The sequence below is a fragment of the Saccharomyces cerevisiae genome, chromosome IX, assembly GCF_000146045.2.
Source record: "Saccharomyces cerevisiae S288C chromosome IX, complete sequence".
Lineage (NCBI taxonomy): Eukaryota > Fungi > Ascomycota > Saccharomycetes > Saccharomycetales > Saccharomycetaceae > Saccharomyces > Saccharomyces cerevisiae.
Window position 1 is genome coordinate 1 of NC_001141.2, and position 18,934 is coordinate 18,934.

The window sequence follows — 18,934 nt, forward strand, 5'->3', positions numbered from 1 at the left end:
CACACACACCACACCCACACCACACCACACCACACCCACACCCACACACACCACACCCACACACCACACCCACACCAACTCTCTCTCATCTACCTTTACTCGCGCTGTCACACCTTACCCGGCTTTCTGACCGAAATTAAAAAAAATGAAAATGAAATCCTGTTCTTTAGCCCTACAACACTTTTACATAGCCCTAAATAGCCCTAAATAGCCCTCATTTACGTCTCCTCCAAGCCCTATTGACTCTTACCCGGAGTTTCAGCTAAAAGCTATACTTACTACCTTTATTTTATGTTTACTTTTTATAGACTGTCTTTTCATCCTACTCCTTCGCACTTGTCTCTCGCTACTGCCGTGCAACAAACACTAAATCAAAACAGTAAAATACTACATCAAAACGCATATTCCCTAGAAAAAAATTTTCTTACAATATACTATACTACACAATACATAATCAGTGACTTTCGTAACAACAATTTCCTTCACTCTCCAACTTCTCTGCTCGAATCCCTACATAATAATATATCAAATCTACCGTCTGGAACATCATCGCTATCCAGCTCTTTGTGAACCGCTACCATCAGCATGTACAGTGGTACCCTCGTGTCATCTGCAGCGAGAACTTCAACGTTTGCCAAATCAAGCCAATGTGGTAACAACCACACCTCCGAAATCTGCTCCAAAAGATACTCCAGTTTCTGCCGAAATGTTTTATTGTAGAACAGCCCTATCAGCATCGAGAGGAATGCCGTCCAATGCGGCACTTTAGATGGGGTAACTCCCAGCGCAATCTGATCTCGCAAGTGCATTCCTAGACTTAATTCATATCTGCTCCTCAACTGTCGATGATGCCTGCTAAACTGCAGCTTGACGTACTGCGGACCCTGCAGTCCAGCGCTCGTCATGGAACGCAAACGCTGAAAAACTCCACCTTTCTCGAGCGCTTCCACAACAACCGTATCGTCTTTTGCCTCCCATTCTTCCTGGCACTTTTTTTCGTCCCAGTTCAAAAAGTACTGCAGCACCTCTGTCTTCGATTCACGCAAGTTGCTCCATACTTTAAAATACAACTCTTTGATCTGCCTTCCAGACATGCGGAAAACTTGGCTCCCTTGCTTGCCTCTTGTCGAATCCAATACACTAATTGTTTCTCTTCTTCTAGTAATGGCCAGGTACCAAGCATAATTTCTCTGTATCTGAGAGTAGATCTCTCTCCTTTTTACGCTAAAATATTTCAAATATCCTACAGGGTCCCCATGATATGGCTCGATGTCTTCCAAGTATTCTTTGTATTCCTCGTCATTTCGCAGCATTCTCTCCACAGCTAGTGCTTCCCAAGCTATCCTCCGATACGATACTTTCTGGCCAGCCCAACAGACACAGAGCTCGAACATCTTTTGACAGCCCTTGCATAATCCGTATTGTGTGAACACTCCCTCTGGGCAGAAGTATATGTCAATACCATAGAGGAAAAGATGTTTAATTTCGTCAGACCGAAATCCAAGAAACTGTAAGACATTCATATTCTCGGAAGTATTGGGAAATTGTGCTTTCAGTTTCTTTCTCTCTAGCAAAACCATTTGACTCCCTTTCCGCTTATACGACTCTTTGTTAATGTCGGTGACTGGATGGAATCTATTATCCTCAGCATTGCCATCTTTATTGGCGTCCTCCTTGGCACTAGCGTTGGTACTTTCAGTGGTAGTAGCACTAGTGTTGGAGTTGGTACTTTCGGTGGTAGCAGCACTAGTGTTGGAGTTGGTACTTTCAGTGGTAGTAGCATTAGTGCTGGAGTTGGTACTTTCAGTGGTAGTAGCATTAGTGCTGGAGTTGGTACTTTCAGTGGTAGTAGCATTAGTGTTGGAGTTGGTACTTTCAGTGGTAGTAGCATTAGTGCTAGAGTTGATACTTTTAGTGGTAGTAGCACTAGTCCTGACGTTGATGCTGGCAGTGGTAGTCGCACTAGTGCTGGAGTTGGTACTTTCAGTGGTAGTAGCACTAGTCCTGACGTTGATGCTGGCAGTGGTAGTAGCACTAGTGTTGGAGTTGGTACTTTCGGTGGTAGTAGCATTAGTGCTGGAGTTGGTACTTTCAGTGGTAGTCGCATTAGTGCTGGAGTTGGTACTTTCAGTGGTAGTAGCACTAGTCCTGACGTTGATGCTGGCAGTGGTAGTAGCACTAGTCCTGACGTTGGTGCTGGCAGTGGTAGTAGCATTAGTGCTGGAGTTGGTAGTCGCATTGGTACTGGCATTGGTGGTCGCATTAGTACTGGCATTGGTACTGGCATTGGTAGTCGCATTAGTACTAGCATTGGTAGTCGCATTAGTCCTGACGTTGGTACTAGCAGTGGTAATCGCATTAGTACTGGCGTTAGTACTGGCATTAGCACTACCATGAATGCACGTGTTGCTGTCCTCATCACTGCTGCAATACTTTCTGTACCTGTCACTGCTATTGCTCTCCTGGAAGCTAGACGGTAACGCAACGATCGACATGGAAGCTGTCGCCTGTTTTTCAGCCAATCTGTCCATTCTTTCTATCAGTTCCACTGTGTCAGCAGACAGGTCTGTCCTGGAGCCACAGCATCCAACATGCTGGCCCTTTTTTCCTTTCTTTGATTCAAGTCCATAGAACTCGCGTACCTGTTCGGTTATACAGCCTTCCTTAATCGGTGGTAATTCACCCTTACGATTCCTTGCCGCCCAACTGTTTTTTCTAGATAATAGATAACAGAGGCCCCCATCTCTTAGTCTCCCTACACCTTGAATGAGCTCAATAATATTAAGTCTATTATCAAGCATGATCACCATCATCAATTGCTTAATGTCAATTCCTTCAGTCACTAATTTCGTTCCGATGAGAACTTGCATGCTACCGTCAGTGACAAACTCCTTTGTGCGAGACACCTTTTCTGCAGCACCCAGCTTCCCGTGTATCCATACCACCCTAAAATACTTTCTCCAAGAGCAGGCCAATTCTTCCACTTCGTTGGTTGTGCTTGCAACTACAATGGCCTTCGACTCTGGTTCACTTTCAAAGAGGGCTAAAAGAAGCTTCAGTGCTTCTTCGGGCTGTGATTCCACTTTCTTCCGAATTTTATGAACATGCCCTAAAGGCACCTCGGATTTCTCCTTGATTAGATTAAACATCCGTGTTGGATAGCTGGATAGACCTCTGCTGAGATCTTCCGACCGTTTGAGCTCGTTGATGTCCATCGATTTCTTGGCCAGTCCCGTAAGCCCAATACGCTGCAACGCAGCATCAGCTACAGCCTCAGGGGCTGTGCCGCTCAAAAAGATTGCTTTCTCAAAAGCGTCAAAATCAAGGTTAGTTATGCCCCCAAATTGCGACTGCCGGTAGACCTCCGTTTCAAAGTTGTGAAACTCATCTACAATGAGGTAACCCAATTTTACGTTGTTGGTCCTAAAGGTGCACTCAACAATATTCTCCCACGCAGCTATCCTGTCTGTGAAATTAGTGCTAGCAAGATCATCGTAGATCCCCACGTATAAATCAGTAACGCCATCGTAACCTTCTTCAATAAAGTTTCTTACAGGGGCCACATTCAAGCAACCGCATCGGCCCAACCTGATCATGCAATTAGCAAGCAACACTGTGTACGGTACAAACAGAAACGACACATATTCCACGTCGCCCTTAGATGCCAGTGCTATCAAGGGGAGATGAAATAACTCCGTCTTACCATAGCCCGGTGGGGCCTGTACTGCCACAGAGGGTGTGTCTGCCATGTATATTTCATAACATAAGCGCAACTGATGCAAGTCCCTGAATTCAAAGGAGCTGCCAAAGAGTTTCTGGCCTGCGACGAGGATATCGTTTGTACTCTTGGGCTCTCGGGGCCTTTTTCGCGTTACTCTTGAAATTTTTTGATGATGATTTGAACTCGCCGCCTCACCTGCCACTACGTCTTCCGCATTCCGAGTACTGGAGAATGAACAATGGTAGTCGCTTTCAAGGCCTAACCACTGAATCCAGCGCTCGGAAGCTCGTTCCTGCAATAAAGTGGCGGTCGTCCCACTGACACTAGTTAACGAAAAGGAATCCACACCGTAAATATTTCGCCCTGTTTGAACGGAATGATTGGCCATGAGTTCACTCGTCGCCGACTCGTACAAATCTGTTTCAAATCTGCTACCTACGCAGTGCCGTCCTAGGGCAATCAACCCCTGACGCATCTCCCGAAAATTCAGCTTCTGAGGTGCATTCTTCGGAAGTTCCCTCATGTACTGCCGAAAAGTTGCGTATTCAACCAGACAGCCCTTCGCGGTATTCAGAAACATGTAGGAATACAAAACTATCCTCGAAATGTCTCGATTTGTTACTTGATTTGGATCCTCAAATCCCACCACATCCATCCAAGGATCATGATTAAAAGCGTCATAACTGTTACCAAGCGCACATATTTGCATTTGCCTTAGCACAGTGACAAAATAAAACACGTAATCTGAGGTGAGTCCGTCAAGCGTCTTTAGTCGAGGCTCCGATGAACCGTTCTTGTTGTAATCAGTGTACAGTTGGATGCGTCTTGTTGTATCATCGACGTATACGTTGCGCTGAGGACCGGCAAAAGCGAGTAGCTGAAGCTCTGGATAACGGTAAGGGTATCCTACGGCAAAATGGATCATCCACATAAGTGGCACCGTAAGCTCGTCAATTGCAACAGCGACTTTATTTTTAAGAGCCGCGGTCATTTTGTTAGTATCTCTTCTCAACTTGGGCAGCACAATTTCACGATATTTAACAGGTATCATTTGAAGAAAAGAATCGTTTTCCAGATACTCGTCAATTCCTCGCTTCGGTTCTCTGAACAAAACTTCTCGATTACGCAAAATGAGGTTGGCAATATCAACCACTGTAGGCATATAAAAGCAGTTGTTCAACTCTCCCCAAAGGTTATCAAACTGAGCCTTGCATGCAAAGTAAAAGCCGCGGACATACTCGCGATTAAAAAAGTTTTCCACATACTGATATACCATCAGAAGAAGGTACCAAAGTTATTCTATAAGAGTCCTTCAGCGTGGTTTCCTGCGCTACTTCGTGGTACAGAATTTTGATCCATTTCCACATTGCAACGCCGTTGTTGTCATCAAATATATCTAAATCCCTTGCGGTACAAGCACAAGACGACACCAATAAAGCTTTCACGGCATCTAGTGTTTTTCTGAGTCTTCGTGGAGTGTTAGGACTGCGCAACTTACATACTTTCAGGCCATGCTCGTCCACAGAGGGAATAATGGGTTCTTCATTCGTAATAGATCGATCCTCTTCGTCACCAGCGCCACCACGGGGACCCGCCCCGAAATTGAGTGCACATGCTCGCAAGATAATATGCAAAATATCACCCAATCGGTCCTTTTTGTTCATCATATCGTTACATATCTGTGAAAAGTACTTTATCTCAATGGGTTTACGTGGGCATAGATCACGCTTCAGCCGCTCTGTGTCGACTTTCTTTTCGCCAGGTAAACTTGCTTGGTATGCAGAAAAAATCGATAGCTCATCTACGTGTAGTAACAAAAACATGTAGGGTGCCAAATTGTACCCATATTTCCTTATGGTGCTTTTCTGAAGACTCCTTACAATAGGTGCGCCGGAAACAAAGTCAGTGAAAGTACGCATCGTAGAGCTGTCGTTCGGCCTAGCACTCGCTATTTCGTGACAACGTTCCAGGACACGGAAACTCAACTCATTATAGTATCCTCTGTTGAGGTAAAAAAGAGAAAGGGTATCGTAATCCTTTCTATTGAATTTCAAAGTATGCACTTGAAACAACGTGTAGACCATCAAGTTGATTTTCTTGGGAATAAGATACTTTGAAGGGATTGGTCCGCCCTGGAAATCTGGTTCGTCTTCAACAAACGTCAGGAACTTTTTTACATTTTTCCCGACCATGACGGAAATGACAACTTTTTCAAAAGACCTTTTCCTATCCATTGCACCAGTTCTGAATTTTACCACTTTGATTAGGCCAGACTTTTCGTCTTCGTAGAATGACCGCACTTCCGTGGGGATCGATTCAAATAAAGTTATTGAGGGACAATGTACCAAGTCGTTTTTGTTATTTAGAGCCGACTCAAACTCGTCAAAGTTTGCTTTTTCAAACTTACGCCTATCGGAAACTTTCATTTTATTTTTGTAAGTTTCGAAATTAACAATAGTATGTTGATTGTTATGCTTTTTGACAAGAAATCCATCAATATAAACAAAAGATTGTCCAGTTTCCGTCTTATCATCATCTAAGAATGTAATAATTAAGCTATTGAGAAGATGCAGAATCTGCGCTATGCAGGTGCAAATCTCTAGCAGCAGCAAAGAAAATTCAGTTAATAAGAAATCTCACTAAGATAAGCGACTGTCTGTCCCCTTCAAGCACAACATAGAAAACAGAAGGATGTCTCATTCATCGCTTGATTTCCGGCCTGCAAAAATAAAGTAGTCGGTACGTACGTTCGTTTTCAATTTCCATGGTGCACAGTATCTTAACTATCTGCTTAGTCGAGGAGAACCAGGATTCTGTTCGTTGCTCAGCCGCTTCGTGGATATTCTCTTGGATACTTTAAACATGGACCTACGCTTAGCCTGCGCTTAGCCTACAACTTCTTCCGCTATCGAAAAGACCAATATAATAAAAAGTTATAAATTACATTTCCTTATTAGGTATACGACCTCGCGCTTCGAAGTAAAGGAGCCCTTTTTGGCGTACCTACATATGGCGCGTCAGACAGACAACCTTCCCTCAAAATGTATTACCCCGCCGAATAAGAAAACAGACCCATTCACCAACGACGTATCAAGTTACTTCCTTGATTTGCAATGTCCCACTATAAAAAAATTCCTTAACGCTAGATCTTTGGGCTAAAATCTGCGTCAAACAGGAAATATTGCCTATTTTCGTACAAGGTTACTTCCTAGATGCTATATGTCCCTTTACATAATAAATTAAAAAATTTTTTTTATAAATTATAATAATTTCTTTTTATTTCTAATAGTATCTTGGGATTAAATAAATCACTTACAATATTTATTTTATTATATTGCTTTGTTCAATTAAATTTTAATACGAAATTATTTAATTGTTTTGTATTTAAAATATTTTGAATAATAAAATAATATAGAGTTTTATTATAAATTTTTCATTGATATTTAATAAATAAAGATTTCCAGCATACAGCACATAAAATATTAATTACATATGTAATTAATAATAAGGCCATATTTTGACCCTGCCATTACCCTACCATGCCCCATCTGTTACTCACTATACTGTTGTTCTACCCAACATATTGAAATGTTAACAAATGATCGTAAATAATACACACATACTTACCCTACCACTCTAATCCCACCACCACATGCCACACTCACCCTCACTTGTATACTGATATGCCATACGCACACGGATGCTACAGTATATACCATCTCAACTTACCCTACTCTCATATTCCACTCCACTCCACGGCCCATTCTCACTAAATCAGTATAAATGCACTCACATCATTATGCACGGCACTTGCCTCAGCGGTCTATACCCTGTGCCATTTACCCATAAAGCCCACGATTATCCACATTTTAATATCTATATCTCATTCGGCGGCCCCAAATATTGTATAACTGCCCTTAATACATACGTTATACCACTTTTTCACCATATACTAACCACTTAATTTATATACACTTATGCCAATATTACATAAAAATCACCACCAAAATCACCTAAACATAAAAATATTCTATTCTTCAACAATAATACATAAACACATTGGCTTGAAGTATGAGCACTATCATGGTATCACTAACTTAAAAGATCCTTAATATTGCAATTTGCTTGAACGGATGCCATTTCAGAATATTTCGTACTTACACACACCTGACATTACAATAATATGCCACCTCACTGTCGTAACACTCTTTATTCACTGAGCTATAATACGGTAGTGGCTCGCACTCATGCGGGGGCTATGATACAATTGTATCCTATTTCCATTCCCATATGCTAACCGCAACATCCTAAAAGCATAACTGATGCATCTTTAATCTTGTATGTGACACTACTCATACGAAGAGACTATATCTGAACAAGACGATACTGTGATAGGTACGTTATTTAATAGGATCTATAACGAAATGTCAAATAATTTTACGGTAATATAACTTATCAGCGGCGTATACTTAAACGGACGTTACGATATTGTCTCACTTCATCTTACCACCCTCTATCTTATTGTTGATAGAACACTAACCCCTCAGCTTTATTTCTAGTTACAGTTACACAAAAAACTGTGCCAACCCAAAAATTTTGATATTTTACGTGTCAAAAAATGAGGGTCTCTAAATGAGAGTCTGATACCATGACTTGTAGCTCGCACTGCCCTGATCTGCAATCATGTTCTTAGAAGTGACGCATATTCTATACGGCCCGACGCGACGCGCCAAAAAATGAAAAAAGAAGCAGCGACTCATTTTTATGGAAGGACAAAGTGCTGCGAAGTCATACGCTTCCAATTTCATTGTTGTTTATTGGACATACACTGTTAGCTTTATTACCGTCCACGCTTTTTCTACAATAATGTAAAAGTTTCTTTCTATGTTTATCATATTCATAAAATGCTTCACGAACACCGTCATTGATCAAATAGGTCTATAATATTAATATACATTTATATAATCTACGGTATTTATATCATCAAAAAAAAGTAGTTTTTTATTTATTTTATTTTGTTCGTTAATTTTCAATGTCTATGGAAGCCCGTTCGTAAAATTGGCGTTTGTCTCTAGTTTGCGATAGTGTAGATACCGTCCTTGGATAGAGCACTGGAGATGGCTGGCTTTAATCTGCTGGAGTACCATGGGACACCGGTGATCATTCTGGTCACTTGGTCTGGAGAAATACCAGTCAACATGGTGGTGAAGTCACCGTAGTTGAAAACGGCTTCAGCAACTTCGACTGGGTAGGTTTCAGTTGGGTGTGCGGCTTGGAACATGTAGTATTGGGCCAAGTGAGCTCTGATATCAGAGACGTAGACACCCAATTCAACCAAGTTGACTCTTTCGTCAGATTGAGCTAGAGTGGTGGTTGCGGAAGCAGTAGCAGCGATGGCAGCGACACCAGCAGCGATTGAAGTTAATTTGACCATTGTATTTGTTTTGTTTGTTAGTGCTGATATAAGCTTAACAGGAAAGAAAAGAATAAAGACATATTCTCAAAGGCATATAGTTGGAGCAGCTCTATTTATACCCGTTCCTCCATCTGTCATCATTACTTAAACGATTCGTTAACAGATGCTCATTTAGTACCTCACATATTCTCCATATCTCATCTTTCACACAATCTCATTATCACTATGAAGATGTTCTTGTTTTTGAACGAATCATACATCTTTGATAGACTTCGTATGTGGAGTATTGTTTTATGGCACTCATGTGTATTCGTATGCGCAGAATGTGAGAATGCCAATTATAGGGGTGCCGAGGTGCCTTGAAAAACCCTTTTGCGCGCCTGCGAAGTTTCCATTTTCGGTCAAAAAGAATATCCGAATTTTAGATTTGGACCCTCGTACAGAAGCCTATTGTCTAAGCCTAAATTCAGTCTGCTCTAAACGGCTTCCATGCAAGAAATATTTCTATCTCTTGAATTCGTACAACATTAAACGTGTGTTGGGAGTCGTATACTGTTAGGGTCTGCAAATATGTAAACTCTCGGCGAATGCCTTGGTGCAATTACGTAATTGTAGCCGCTGAAGGCGGATGGTATTGAGAGAAGTTGATATTCAAAGAATCTTGTATGATAAAAATAAAATTGTAACCAGTTCGTAGTAGCAGTATTAAAACTTTGCACAGGGGGAAATATTTGATTCCGAGATGTATTCCCCCTTTTCTAGTCAGATATGAAGGAAAAAAGTGTAAGGGCAATAGATGGCGCTAATTTGTTCTATTCTATTCTAAAAACGTTTTCTAGGAAAAATATATTAATAGTTGATACTCCTTGTAATTTCTAAGTCAAAAGAAATGTCTCTATCTTTATCGTAACGGCTCATCGTTAGAGCTCAATTGTGCCTCTTGGATGTATTTCCAAAGTTCCACGTTTAATAACCCAGCCAACACAGATTCCTTTGAGAACAAATGGCTACCAAAGTTTCATTCAAATAAGCCTGACAATCAACCCCATCAAAGAGGAGCTCTTTGTTTTTCCAAACCCATGAGAAAAAAATACAGTTCCTTTTCCATACCAAAAAATGAAGAAGAAATCATGTGCTGAGAGTTGCCTGCAGTCGTAGAAGTTTACGATCCTAACCCATTATGTGATTCGTTGTGAGTCACCCTTCCATGATTATGTGTCCTTACTACCTACTATCCAATTACTACATATGTTTTGAACTCATATGTACCAAGCACCTAAAATTACGCACCCATTTCCATTGGCAAAGACTTGACGAAATTTAATACACTGCAATAATATCCAGCGATACTCTTCAAGAATTCCCGCCTATAATGGCGGCTCGCTGTCCGAAAGATTGCGCCGCACTTGACTGCTTCTTACACTCCTTTTTCCCAGGCGATAAACAGACTAAGCGGAAACTACGATATAATGCAGTAGAGGTCCCCCAAGAGCTGGAAAGAAAATATTAGTTTGATAGCCAGCACTATTCCATCCAGTGGGTTCTTGTACCATTTTCTGTGGTATGGCTTTGATTCAACTGCATACGTAGTTAACGCGATCAGCCGCACATGTCCATTATCATTTTCAGGGGTACTGGTAAACCCTATTGTTTAGAAAGAATATCTGGTAAGCGGGTCTGTCGAGTCTTCACTTCCTTCATACACATTTTATTGAGTAAATTATACTTAGATCCGGAATCATAACGTTGGAAAAGGAGACAAGGTTGGATAAGTTATGTAGGCGTATTTCAATAAGACGTATATGATTTAGTCTAAGAAACCGACGTATCTAGCCAGCATTCGCACTATGACGACAGTTTAACGTCGTATTGAGCAGCATCAACTGAATATAATGAAAAAAAAAAAATCATTCCTTGAAATTCGTTCTTCCGAAAACTGCTCAAGGTGATAGCACCTCAAGAACAATTCTTCGTTTGAATTTATTATCAAATTCATCACCGTCAGAGTTATAAGTTGCACTGTATTCCTGGTGACCCTAGTAACCCAAAATACCATTTTCTGATTTTGCAATCATATTTATTGGCTTTAGCGAACATATGATCACCATACTATCTTGATGGTTGACCAAGAAGCGAACATCTTCGAACCAAAGTCACCGAATCTCAAGGAATGCAAAATTCGTGGCTCAGTGCTCTCAAGACAATGTTGCAACCCTTTGCGTCAATTATATATATATATATATATATATATATATCCCGTCCGCTTTCTTTTTTTTGTCAGTTGGGTCGCAACGCAGGGTCTCGAGACCTGAAAAAAGCTTCATAGCGATATTAAAGGTAGAGGTACACCCATAATGGCATTGTTTCGTGCCCTGTATATTATTTGGGTATTCCTACTCATTCCACTGTCCAATGCAGAAGAATTCACCCCCAAGGTTACCAGAACTTTGTCAAGATATGTATTCGATATAGTAAACTTTGATGATTCAAACACTTTGATCAGAGCAGAAGAAGACTCTGTCGAGATAAGTTTTGATGCTGGAGAAAATTGGAAAACAATAGATGAGATTGAAGAGCCTATCGAGTCATTTGTTGTTGATCCCTTCCGTGGGCATGATAGAGCTTTTGCTTTCGTGAAAACGGCACCAAAATTTTACGTCACGGATGATCAAGGTAAATCGTGGAGGCCTTTGACTATACCCATTTCTGAGAAAGCATCGAATTATTTTTGCGACGTAACTACTCACCCTATAAAAAAGAAGCATCTTATTATTCGTTGTGATTTGTTGACAATAAAAAACTCAGGCTTAATGTATGTTGGAAGAGAGATTTACACAACTAATGATGGAGTATCCTTTTCCCAAGTTAAACCTTCTTTTGGAAAAATTGATGGTCATATTAGCACGGCACGCTGTGACTTTATTAAATCTAGTGAGGATTCTGATCTGGGCGGTAATGATGCTTCGATACTCTGTCTTTTCCGAAACACTGAGTACATTGAAAGTACAGGCTCAACTATTGACAAGTCTGAATTGATTTTAAGTGCCGATGGAGGTGAAACATTCAAAGAATTAGTCCAGTTCAAAGATAAGGTTGTTAGTCGATACGAGATACTTAAGCATCATGTGATCGTTTTGACACAAGATGATATGTATAATGAAATGTCATCAACAAACATTTGGATATCCAATGATGTATCCACTTTTCAAGTGGCTCGTACACCTACTAAGATACGGCACGTTAATATGGGACAAATTCATGAAGATTCCATCGGAAGAATCGTTTTACCTGTATCTAGAGAAAGAGATGATGAAGACAGCAACCAACCGGGAGCTGCTGAAGTGTTAATATCAGATTCTGAAGGACTAAAATTTTTGCCTATAAATTGGATACCAAACAATCAGTTTGGATATATCAATGTAGCTTATCCAGGTTTCTTAAAAGGAACATTTTTTGGTTCGTTTCATCCCTTCATTGAATATTCTGATAGAAAAAGGAAATACAGCCGACAGAAAGTAAGAGAGGAAACTAAAGTATCTGTTGATAACGGTCTCACATGGACAAACTTGAAAGTTGTTGACCGGGAAAATGTAGATTTATTTGGTTGTGATGTCACTAAACCCGAGAGATGTTCGCTTCAGACTCATTTCTATGATCTAAGAAATTTAAATCCCTCTGCCGGAATCATGATGATATCGGGTATTGTTGGCGACGGCAGTGCATACAATTGGAAAGAAGAAAAAACTTTCATCTCCAGGGATAGTGGTTTAACATGGAGGTTAGTCCATAATTCCACTGGTTTATATACTACTGGTGATCTGGGAAATATTATCATGTATATTCCATATCGTTCGAATGAAAATGGCGATGTGCCTTCTAAATTTTATTATTCCTTGGATCAAGGTAAGACATGGGGTGAATATGATCTAATCATGCCTATTTATCCATACAGATTAGTCAGCACAATATCAGATGGATCTGGTTCAAAATTTATTCTAACAGGAACGTCCATTACAGAAGATCCAATATTCATTACATATTCAATTGATTTTTCAGCGGTATTTGATTATAAATCATGTGAAGAGGGTGATTTTGAAGATTGGAATCTAGCAGATGGAAAATGTGTTAATGGCGCCAAATACAAGTACAGAAGGAGGAAACAGGACGCCCAGTGTTTGGTAAAAAAAGCATTCAAAGATTTGAGTTTAGATGAAACGCCTTGTAACAGTTGTACTGGATCCGACTACGAATGTTCGTTTGAATTCGTTAGAGATGCGAAGGGTGACTGTATACCAGATTATAATCTGATTGCCCTTTCCGATATATGTGACAAATCGAAGGGTAAATCTGTGTTAGTAAAGCCACTACAATTAATCAAAGGTGATAAATGTAAAACACCTATGAAAATTGAATCCGTAGACATTCCGTGTGACGAAATTCCAAAGGAGGGTTCGAGTGACAAGGAAATAGTGACTACTGAAAACAAATTCGACTTTGAAATTAAATTTTACCAATACTTCGATACAGTTGCCGACGAATCTTTGGTCATGCTGAATTCGATAGGAGACGCCTATATATCCCACGATGGTGGACAAACGATAAAAAGGTTTGACACTGACGGCGAAAAAATTGTCGAAATCGTGTTTAACCCATACTTCAATTCTTCAGCATATTTGTTTGGCTCTAAAGGTAACATATTCTTAACACACGATAGAGGATACTCTTTCATGATAGCTAAATTACCTGAAGCCAGGCAATTAGGCATGCCACTAGATTTTAGTGCTAAAGCACAGGATACTTTTATTTACTATGGTGGTAAGAATTGTGAATCAATTTTAAGTCCAGAATGTCATGCAGTGGCATACCTCACCAAAGATGGGGGTGAAACTTTTACAGAAATGCTTGATAATGCAATTCATTGTGAGTTTGCAGGAACACTATTCAAATATCCGTCAAATGACGATATGGTTATGTGCCAAGTAAAGGAAAAGTTTTCGCAAACAAGAAGTTTAGTTTCTTCTACTGACTTTTTCCAAGATGATAGAAAAACTGTCTTTGAAAACATTATCGGCTACTTGTCTACTGGTGGCTATATCATTGTTGCCGTACCTCATGAAGACAATGAATTGAGGGCGTATGTAACTAATGATGGTGCTGAGTTTACCGAGGCAAAATTCCCATATGATGAAGATATTGGTAAGCAAGACGCATTCACTATTTTAGGATCTGAGGAAGGATCAATATTTTTACATTTAGCAACAAACTTGGAATCAGGACACGATTTCGGAAACCTTTTGAAATCCAACTCGAATGGTACTTCTTTTGTCACCTTAGAGCATGCCGTTAATAGAAACACATTCGGTTATGTGGACTTTGAAAAAGTTCAAGGTCTTGAAGGTATTATTATCACCAACATCGTTTCGAATAGCGAAAAGGTTGGCGAGAACAAGGAAGACGAACAATTGAAGACGAAAATCACCTTCAATGACGGTTCAGATTGGAACTTTTTGAAGCCTCCAAAGAAGGATTCGGAAGGGAAAAAGTTTCCCTGTGATTCTGTGTCATTAGATAAATGTTCTCTACATTTGCATGGTTACACTGAACGTAAGGATATCAGGGATACATATTCCTCTGGCTCCGCGTTAGGAATGATGTTTGGTGTCGGAAATGTTGGCGATAGGCTTCTACCATATGAGGAGTGTTCCACTTTTCTAACCACTGATGGAGGAGAGACGTGGACTGAGGTTAAAAAAGGCCCCCATCAATGGGAGTACGGTGATCATGGTGGAGTCTTGGTTTTGGTCCCCGAAAACGCAGAAACTGATTCTATTTCTTACTCCACCGATTTTGGTAAAACATGGAAAGATTATAAATTCTGTGGCGACAAAGTCCTCGTAAAGGATATAATCACCGTTCCCAGAGATTCTGCTTTGAGGTTTTTGCTATTTGGAGAAGCAAAAAACATGGGTAGTGGTTCATTCAGAACGTATACAATTGATTTTAGAAACATCTTCGAGAGGCAATGTGAGTTTGATATTACCGGTAGAAAAAGGGCAGATTTTAAGTACTCTCCTCTGGGTTCCAGAACTGGTTGTTTGTTTGGCCATAAAACAGAATTTTTACGTAAAACCGATGAAAAATGTTTTATTGGGAATATTCCACTTTCTGAATTTTCGAGGAACGTCAAAAACTGTCCATGTACAAGACAAGATTTCGAATGTGACTATAATTTTTATAAAGCCAGTGATGGTACTTGTAAATTAGTCAAAGGCTTAAGTTCGGCGAATGGTGCCGATATCTGCAAAAAGGAACCCGACTTAATTGAATACTATGATTCCTCCGGCTATCGGAAAATTCCCTTATCAACCTGTAAAGGTGGGCTGAAATTGGATGCACATTTAGCACCACATCCTTGTCCGGGAAAAGAAAAGGCATTCAGGGAAAAATACTCTATAAACACCGGCGCTTATGCGCTGGTTTTTGTTACAATTCTTCTCGTTATTTTCTTTGTCGCATGGTTTGTATACGATAGAGGTATCAGGAGAAATGGGGGATTTTCAAGATTTGAAGAAATCAGATTAGGAGACGATGGGCTGATAGAAAACAATAGGACCGATAGAGTTGTCAACATCATTGTAAGACTAGGATTATGCATTTCTTTAATCACCAAGTCTGCGTTTCAACGCGCGAAGGCAGGTACAGCGCAACTTTCTTCAAAATTTAGGGCAAGGTTTGGCAACAAAAAAGGTGCCACTTACTCTTCGCTGCTTCATGATCAGCTTTCAGATGAACCAGATGGCTTCCATGAAGATTCCAACGATTTATCCAGTTTCAGAGGTCAAGGTAGTAATTCTGAAATTGAGCAAGAAGATGTTGACACATCTCAACAAGAGCATACGTTGCGGACAGACCTACTTGGTGCTAGCAATATTCCAGACGCTTTGCCAGCGCGTAGTGCTTCTCACGAGTCCGATTTAGCAGCTGCACGCAGCGAAGACAAGTAGGTAGGTCTTTTTAAACGAACGAAATTGTTCACGCATTGTATGTTGGGTTTCTTACATATCAATCACTCAGAAGCCCATTTTCTACCTCCATCACCGTACTTATAGAATTATTTTTCTTTCTTGACACAATATACTGTGGCTAGTTTAACATTTCGTGCCCTTTAAATATTTTTCATGGTGTGGACAGAACAACGTCAATTGTAAGGAGCATGGAGGTCAAATAAACAATACCTCAAACTAAATAATGAAGACCCCAAGAAGCCTTGCAATCGGCAGTAATTATATTCATGGTACTAATTGTCACTATTCGTCTACACTCTAGTAAAAGTTCTTGATGCAAATTTTTTTATTTTTATGTATGAGAACTGCCGAAAAAAAAGGTTTGGATATTAACTTTGTTAAATAAAATAATACAATCAATTCAAACTTTTTACTGTTTCTTTTTTCAGCTAACTATATCATACTATTGTACACAATTATTAATTACCACTTACATTAACTGTTATTCGCTACGCTTTAGAATATCACATACCCAATATCGCATTACCACATGTATGTCGTTACTATTTAAAGTGCGGTATGTAACATAGATAAATATAAGTATATGTATATGTATAAAAATCTTGTCGTCACAATCATTAATCATTCAGATATGTAAATTCTGCCCTCCCATGGCTTCAATGTTCTGGAAGACGCATCAACTTCACTTCTTGGGTAGTTTCCGAATTCCAACTTAAACGATGAGCTATTGTTTGGAATCGTGAAGTCGATCGAATCAGAGCTGAAGTTCAAAGCAGCAAACAATGTTTTGTTGTCGTATTTCTTTGTGAAGCTGAACAGTTTCTTATTGTCCAAATCAATAAACTCAAAATCATATCCATACACAGTAATATCCTTGTGTGCCTTTCTAAATCTCAAGGCCTCCTTCCAGAAGTTCAAAACCGAGTTGGGGTCCTTGGATTCGTCTTCAGCGTTAATTCCTTCCCTGAAAGACTCGTTCAAGTAAAACCATGGTTTAGCATTAGGACCAGAAAAACCAGCATTTGGCTCCTCACGAGACCATTGCATAGGTGTTCTAGCATGGTCTCTGGAAATAAGGGCAATTGCTTCCAAAAACCTCTTCATCTCCTTCGAGTTTTCTCCATGCTCTTCCTTGATCGCATCATAGTTATTTCTAACTTCGACATCCTCGTATTTTTCGATAGGCCAGTTCTTGAAATTGATTTCACCCAGTTCCTGTCCTTGGTACACATATAGAGTACCGCTCAGTGACACCAACAACACAGACAACAACTTACCAGAAATAACACGGTTTTTGGGAGAATCGTCACCAAATCTGGTAATTGAACGAGGTTGGTCGTGATTTTCCAGATAAATTGTTGACCAACAATCAGTTCCGTTAACGTATCTGAAAAGTTCAGCAAGGGCAACCTTCCAATCCTTTAGTTCATATGGTATCAAATTTTGACGGAACTTGGGCGAAGTCCCGACATCAGTGTGGGAAAAGTTGAATAACTCACTAAGTTCGTGTCTTGACGCACTTGTATACAACCTCTTGGTCTCATCAGTAGCATGTCGCATTTCACCAACTGTCATAATTTCTCTGCCATCCTTCACTCTGTTTCTGATGAACTTGTTCATTTCTTGATGAAACTCATGGATACGTGGTCCGTTCATTGTGAAAGGATCACTGAGTTGCCACTTTGAGTTTTCGTCAATCACAGGAGCGTCTGGTAGACCAGCAACCTTGGAGTACAAGCTTCCCACATCAATTCTAAAGCCGTCTACACCATGGTCTAACCAGTATCCAACGGCACTTTCGTAGATTGCCTTTCTGCAGTCTTCGTTCTCCCAGTTTAGATCAGGTTGGGTGGAGCAAAACAAACGCAAGTAAAACTCTTGTGTCTTTTCATCGAACGTCCATGCAGAACCACCGAAGTAAGACCTCCAATTGTTTGGAGGAATTGGCTTGCCTTCGGCGTCATAACCCTTAGGAGGTCTCCAGAAGAACCAGTCACGTTTTGGATTGGTTTTTGAGGATCTGCTCTCTTTGAACCATTCATGTTCGCTGGAGCAATGGTTGATGACTAAGTCGGTGATAAATTTCATACCAAGCTTATGTGTCTTTTCGATCAAGGCAAAGCAGTCCTCGTTCGTACCGTAGGTTGGCCAGACCTTTTCGTAGTTGGCAATATCGTAACCCATATCATCTTGTGGCGAGTCGTAAAATGGCGAGATCCAAATGGCATCGGTACCAAGCTCTTTGATGTACTCCAACTTGGAGGCAATACCCTTCATATCACCCCAACCATCGTTGTTGGAGTCTTTGAAACTTGCGGGATAAATTTGATAAATTGTGGCCTCTTTCCACCACTTGGGTTCTGTTTCTGGATGTGCAGAAGAAATAGTCATTGTACGTTGCTTTCTTATCTCTATGAAAAAACTTTCACTTTTGTTTGTGTGTTTGGATTGGTGAATGGAACATATATTCTAGTACAGCTAATTCCTCGAGTGAAGAAGTCTTCCTTACTTATATATGTCTGTGGACGTCTTACGAATGATCGAAAATAAGAAAAGAACAAAGTAAATTTAGGATCTGGAAGGAGTGCTGTATGTAAACGAAGCTTTCAGTTTTAGGTAATGTTTGCACAACCTACATGATATAAGATGGTATGTTCTGCAACAGCGTGCCTGTCACTTGGCCCGTTATAGCAGATTATACCCATCTGCAAGCAGACCCCATTATTGCATTGCCTCCGCAGCCTTGCGTATACATAGCCCTAAGACAAAATA

The 18,934-nt window shown here is 40.3% G+C and overlaps 4 protein-coding genes and 2 pseudogenes across 6 annotated transcripts, besides 3 other annotated features; 3 read left to right on the forward strand and 3 right to left on the reverse strand.

The window, feature by feature from the left end:
* Positions 1 to 7,784: a telomere (TEL09L; Telomeric region on the left arm of Chromosome IX; composed of an X element core sequence, X element combinatorial repeats, a long Y' element, and a short terminal stretch of telomeric repeats).
* On the reverse strand, positions 483 to 6,147 carry YIL177C (Y' element ATP-dependent helicase; the record flags this gene model as incomplete). The annotated part of the gene is made up of 2 exons (NM_001179522.1): positions 483 to 4,598; positions 4,987 to 6,147. The coding sequence occupies 2 exons, from the start codon at positions 6,145 to 6,147 to the stop codon at positions 483 to 485; spliced, it is 5,277 nt and encodes a 1,758-aa protein (NP_012092.1).
* Positions 7,470 to 8,793: an origin of replication (ARS902; Putative replication origin; identified in multiple array studies, not yet confirmed by plasmid-based assay).
* Positions 8,793 to 9,155, reverse strand: PAU14 (seripauperin PAU14; the record flags this gene model as incomplete). Its single annotated transcript, NM_001179521.1, has 1 exon — positions 8,793 to 9,155. The coding sequence occupies one exon, from the start codon at positions 9,153 to 9,155 to the stop codon at positions 8,793 to 8,795; it is 363 nt and encodes a 120-aa protein (NP_012093.1).
* Positions 9,156 to 9,182: 27 nt separating this feature from the next.
* Positions 9,183 to 9,500, forward strand: YIL175W (annotated as a pseudogene). Its single transcript has one exon.
* YIL174W lies at positions 9,469 to 9,696 on the forward strand (annotated as a pseudogene). Its single transcript has one exon.
* Positions 9,697 to 11,491: 1,795 nt separating this feature from the next.
* Positions 11,492 to 16,141, forward strand: VTH1 (signal sequence-binding protein; the record flags this gene model as incomplete). The annotated part of the gene is made up of 1 exon (NM_001179519.1): positions 11,492 to 16,141. One exon carries the CDS (start codon positions 11,492 to 11,494, stop codon positions 16,139 to 16,141), a length of 4,650 nt encoding a protein of 1,549 aa, NP_012095.1.
* Positions 16,141 to 16,784: an origin of replication (ARS904; Putative replication origin; identified in multiple array studies, not yet confirmed by plasmid-based assay).
* On the reverse strand, positions 16,784 to 18,553 carry IMA3 (oligo-1,6-glucosidase IMA3; the record flags this gene model as incomplete). Its single annotated transcript, NM_001179518.1, has 1 exon — positions 16,784 to 18,553. The coding sequence occupies one exon, from the start codon at positions 18,551 to 18,553 to the stop codon at positions 16,784 to 16,786; it is 1,770 nt and encodes a 589-aa protein (NP_012096.1).
* Positions 18,554 to 18,934: the final 381 nt, after the last annotated feature.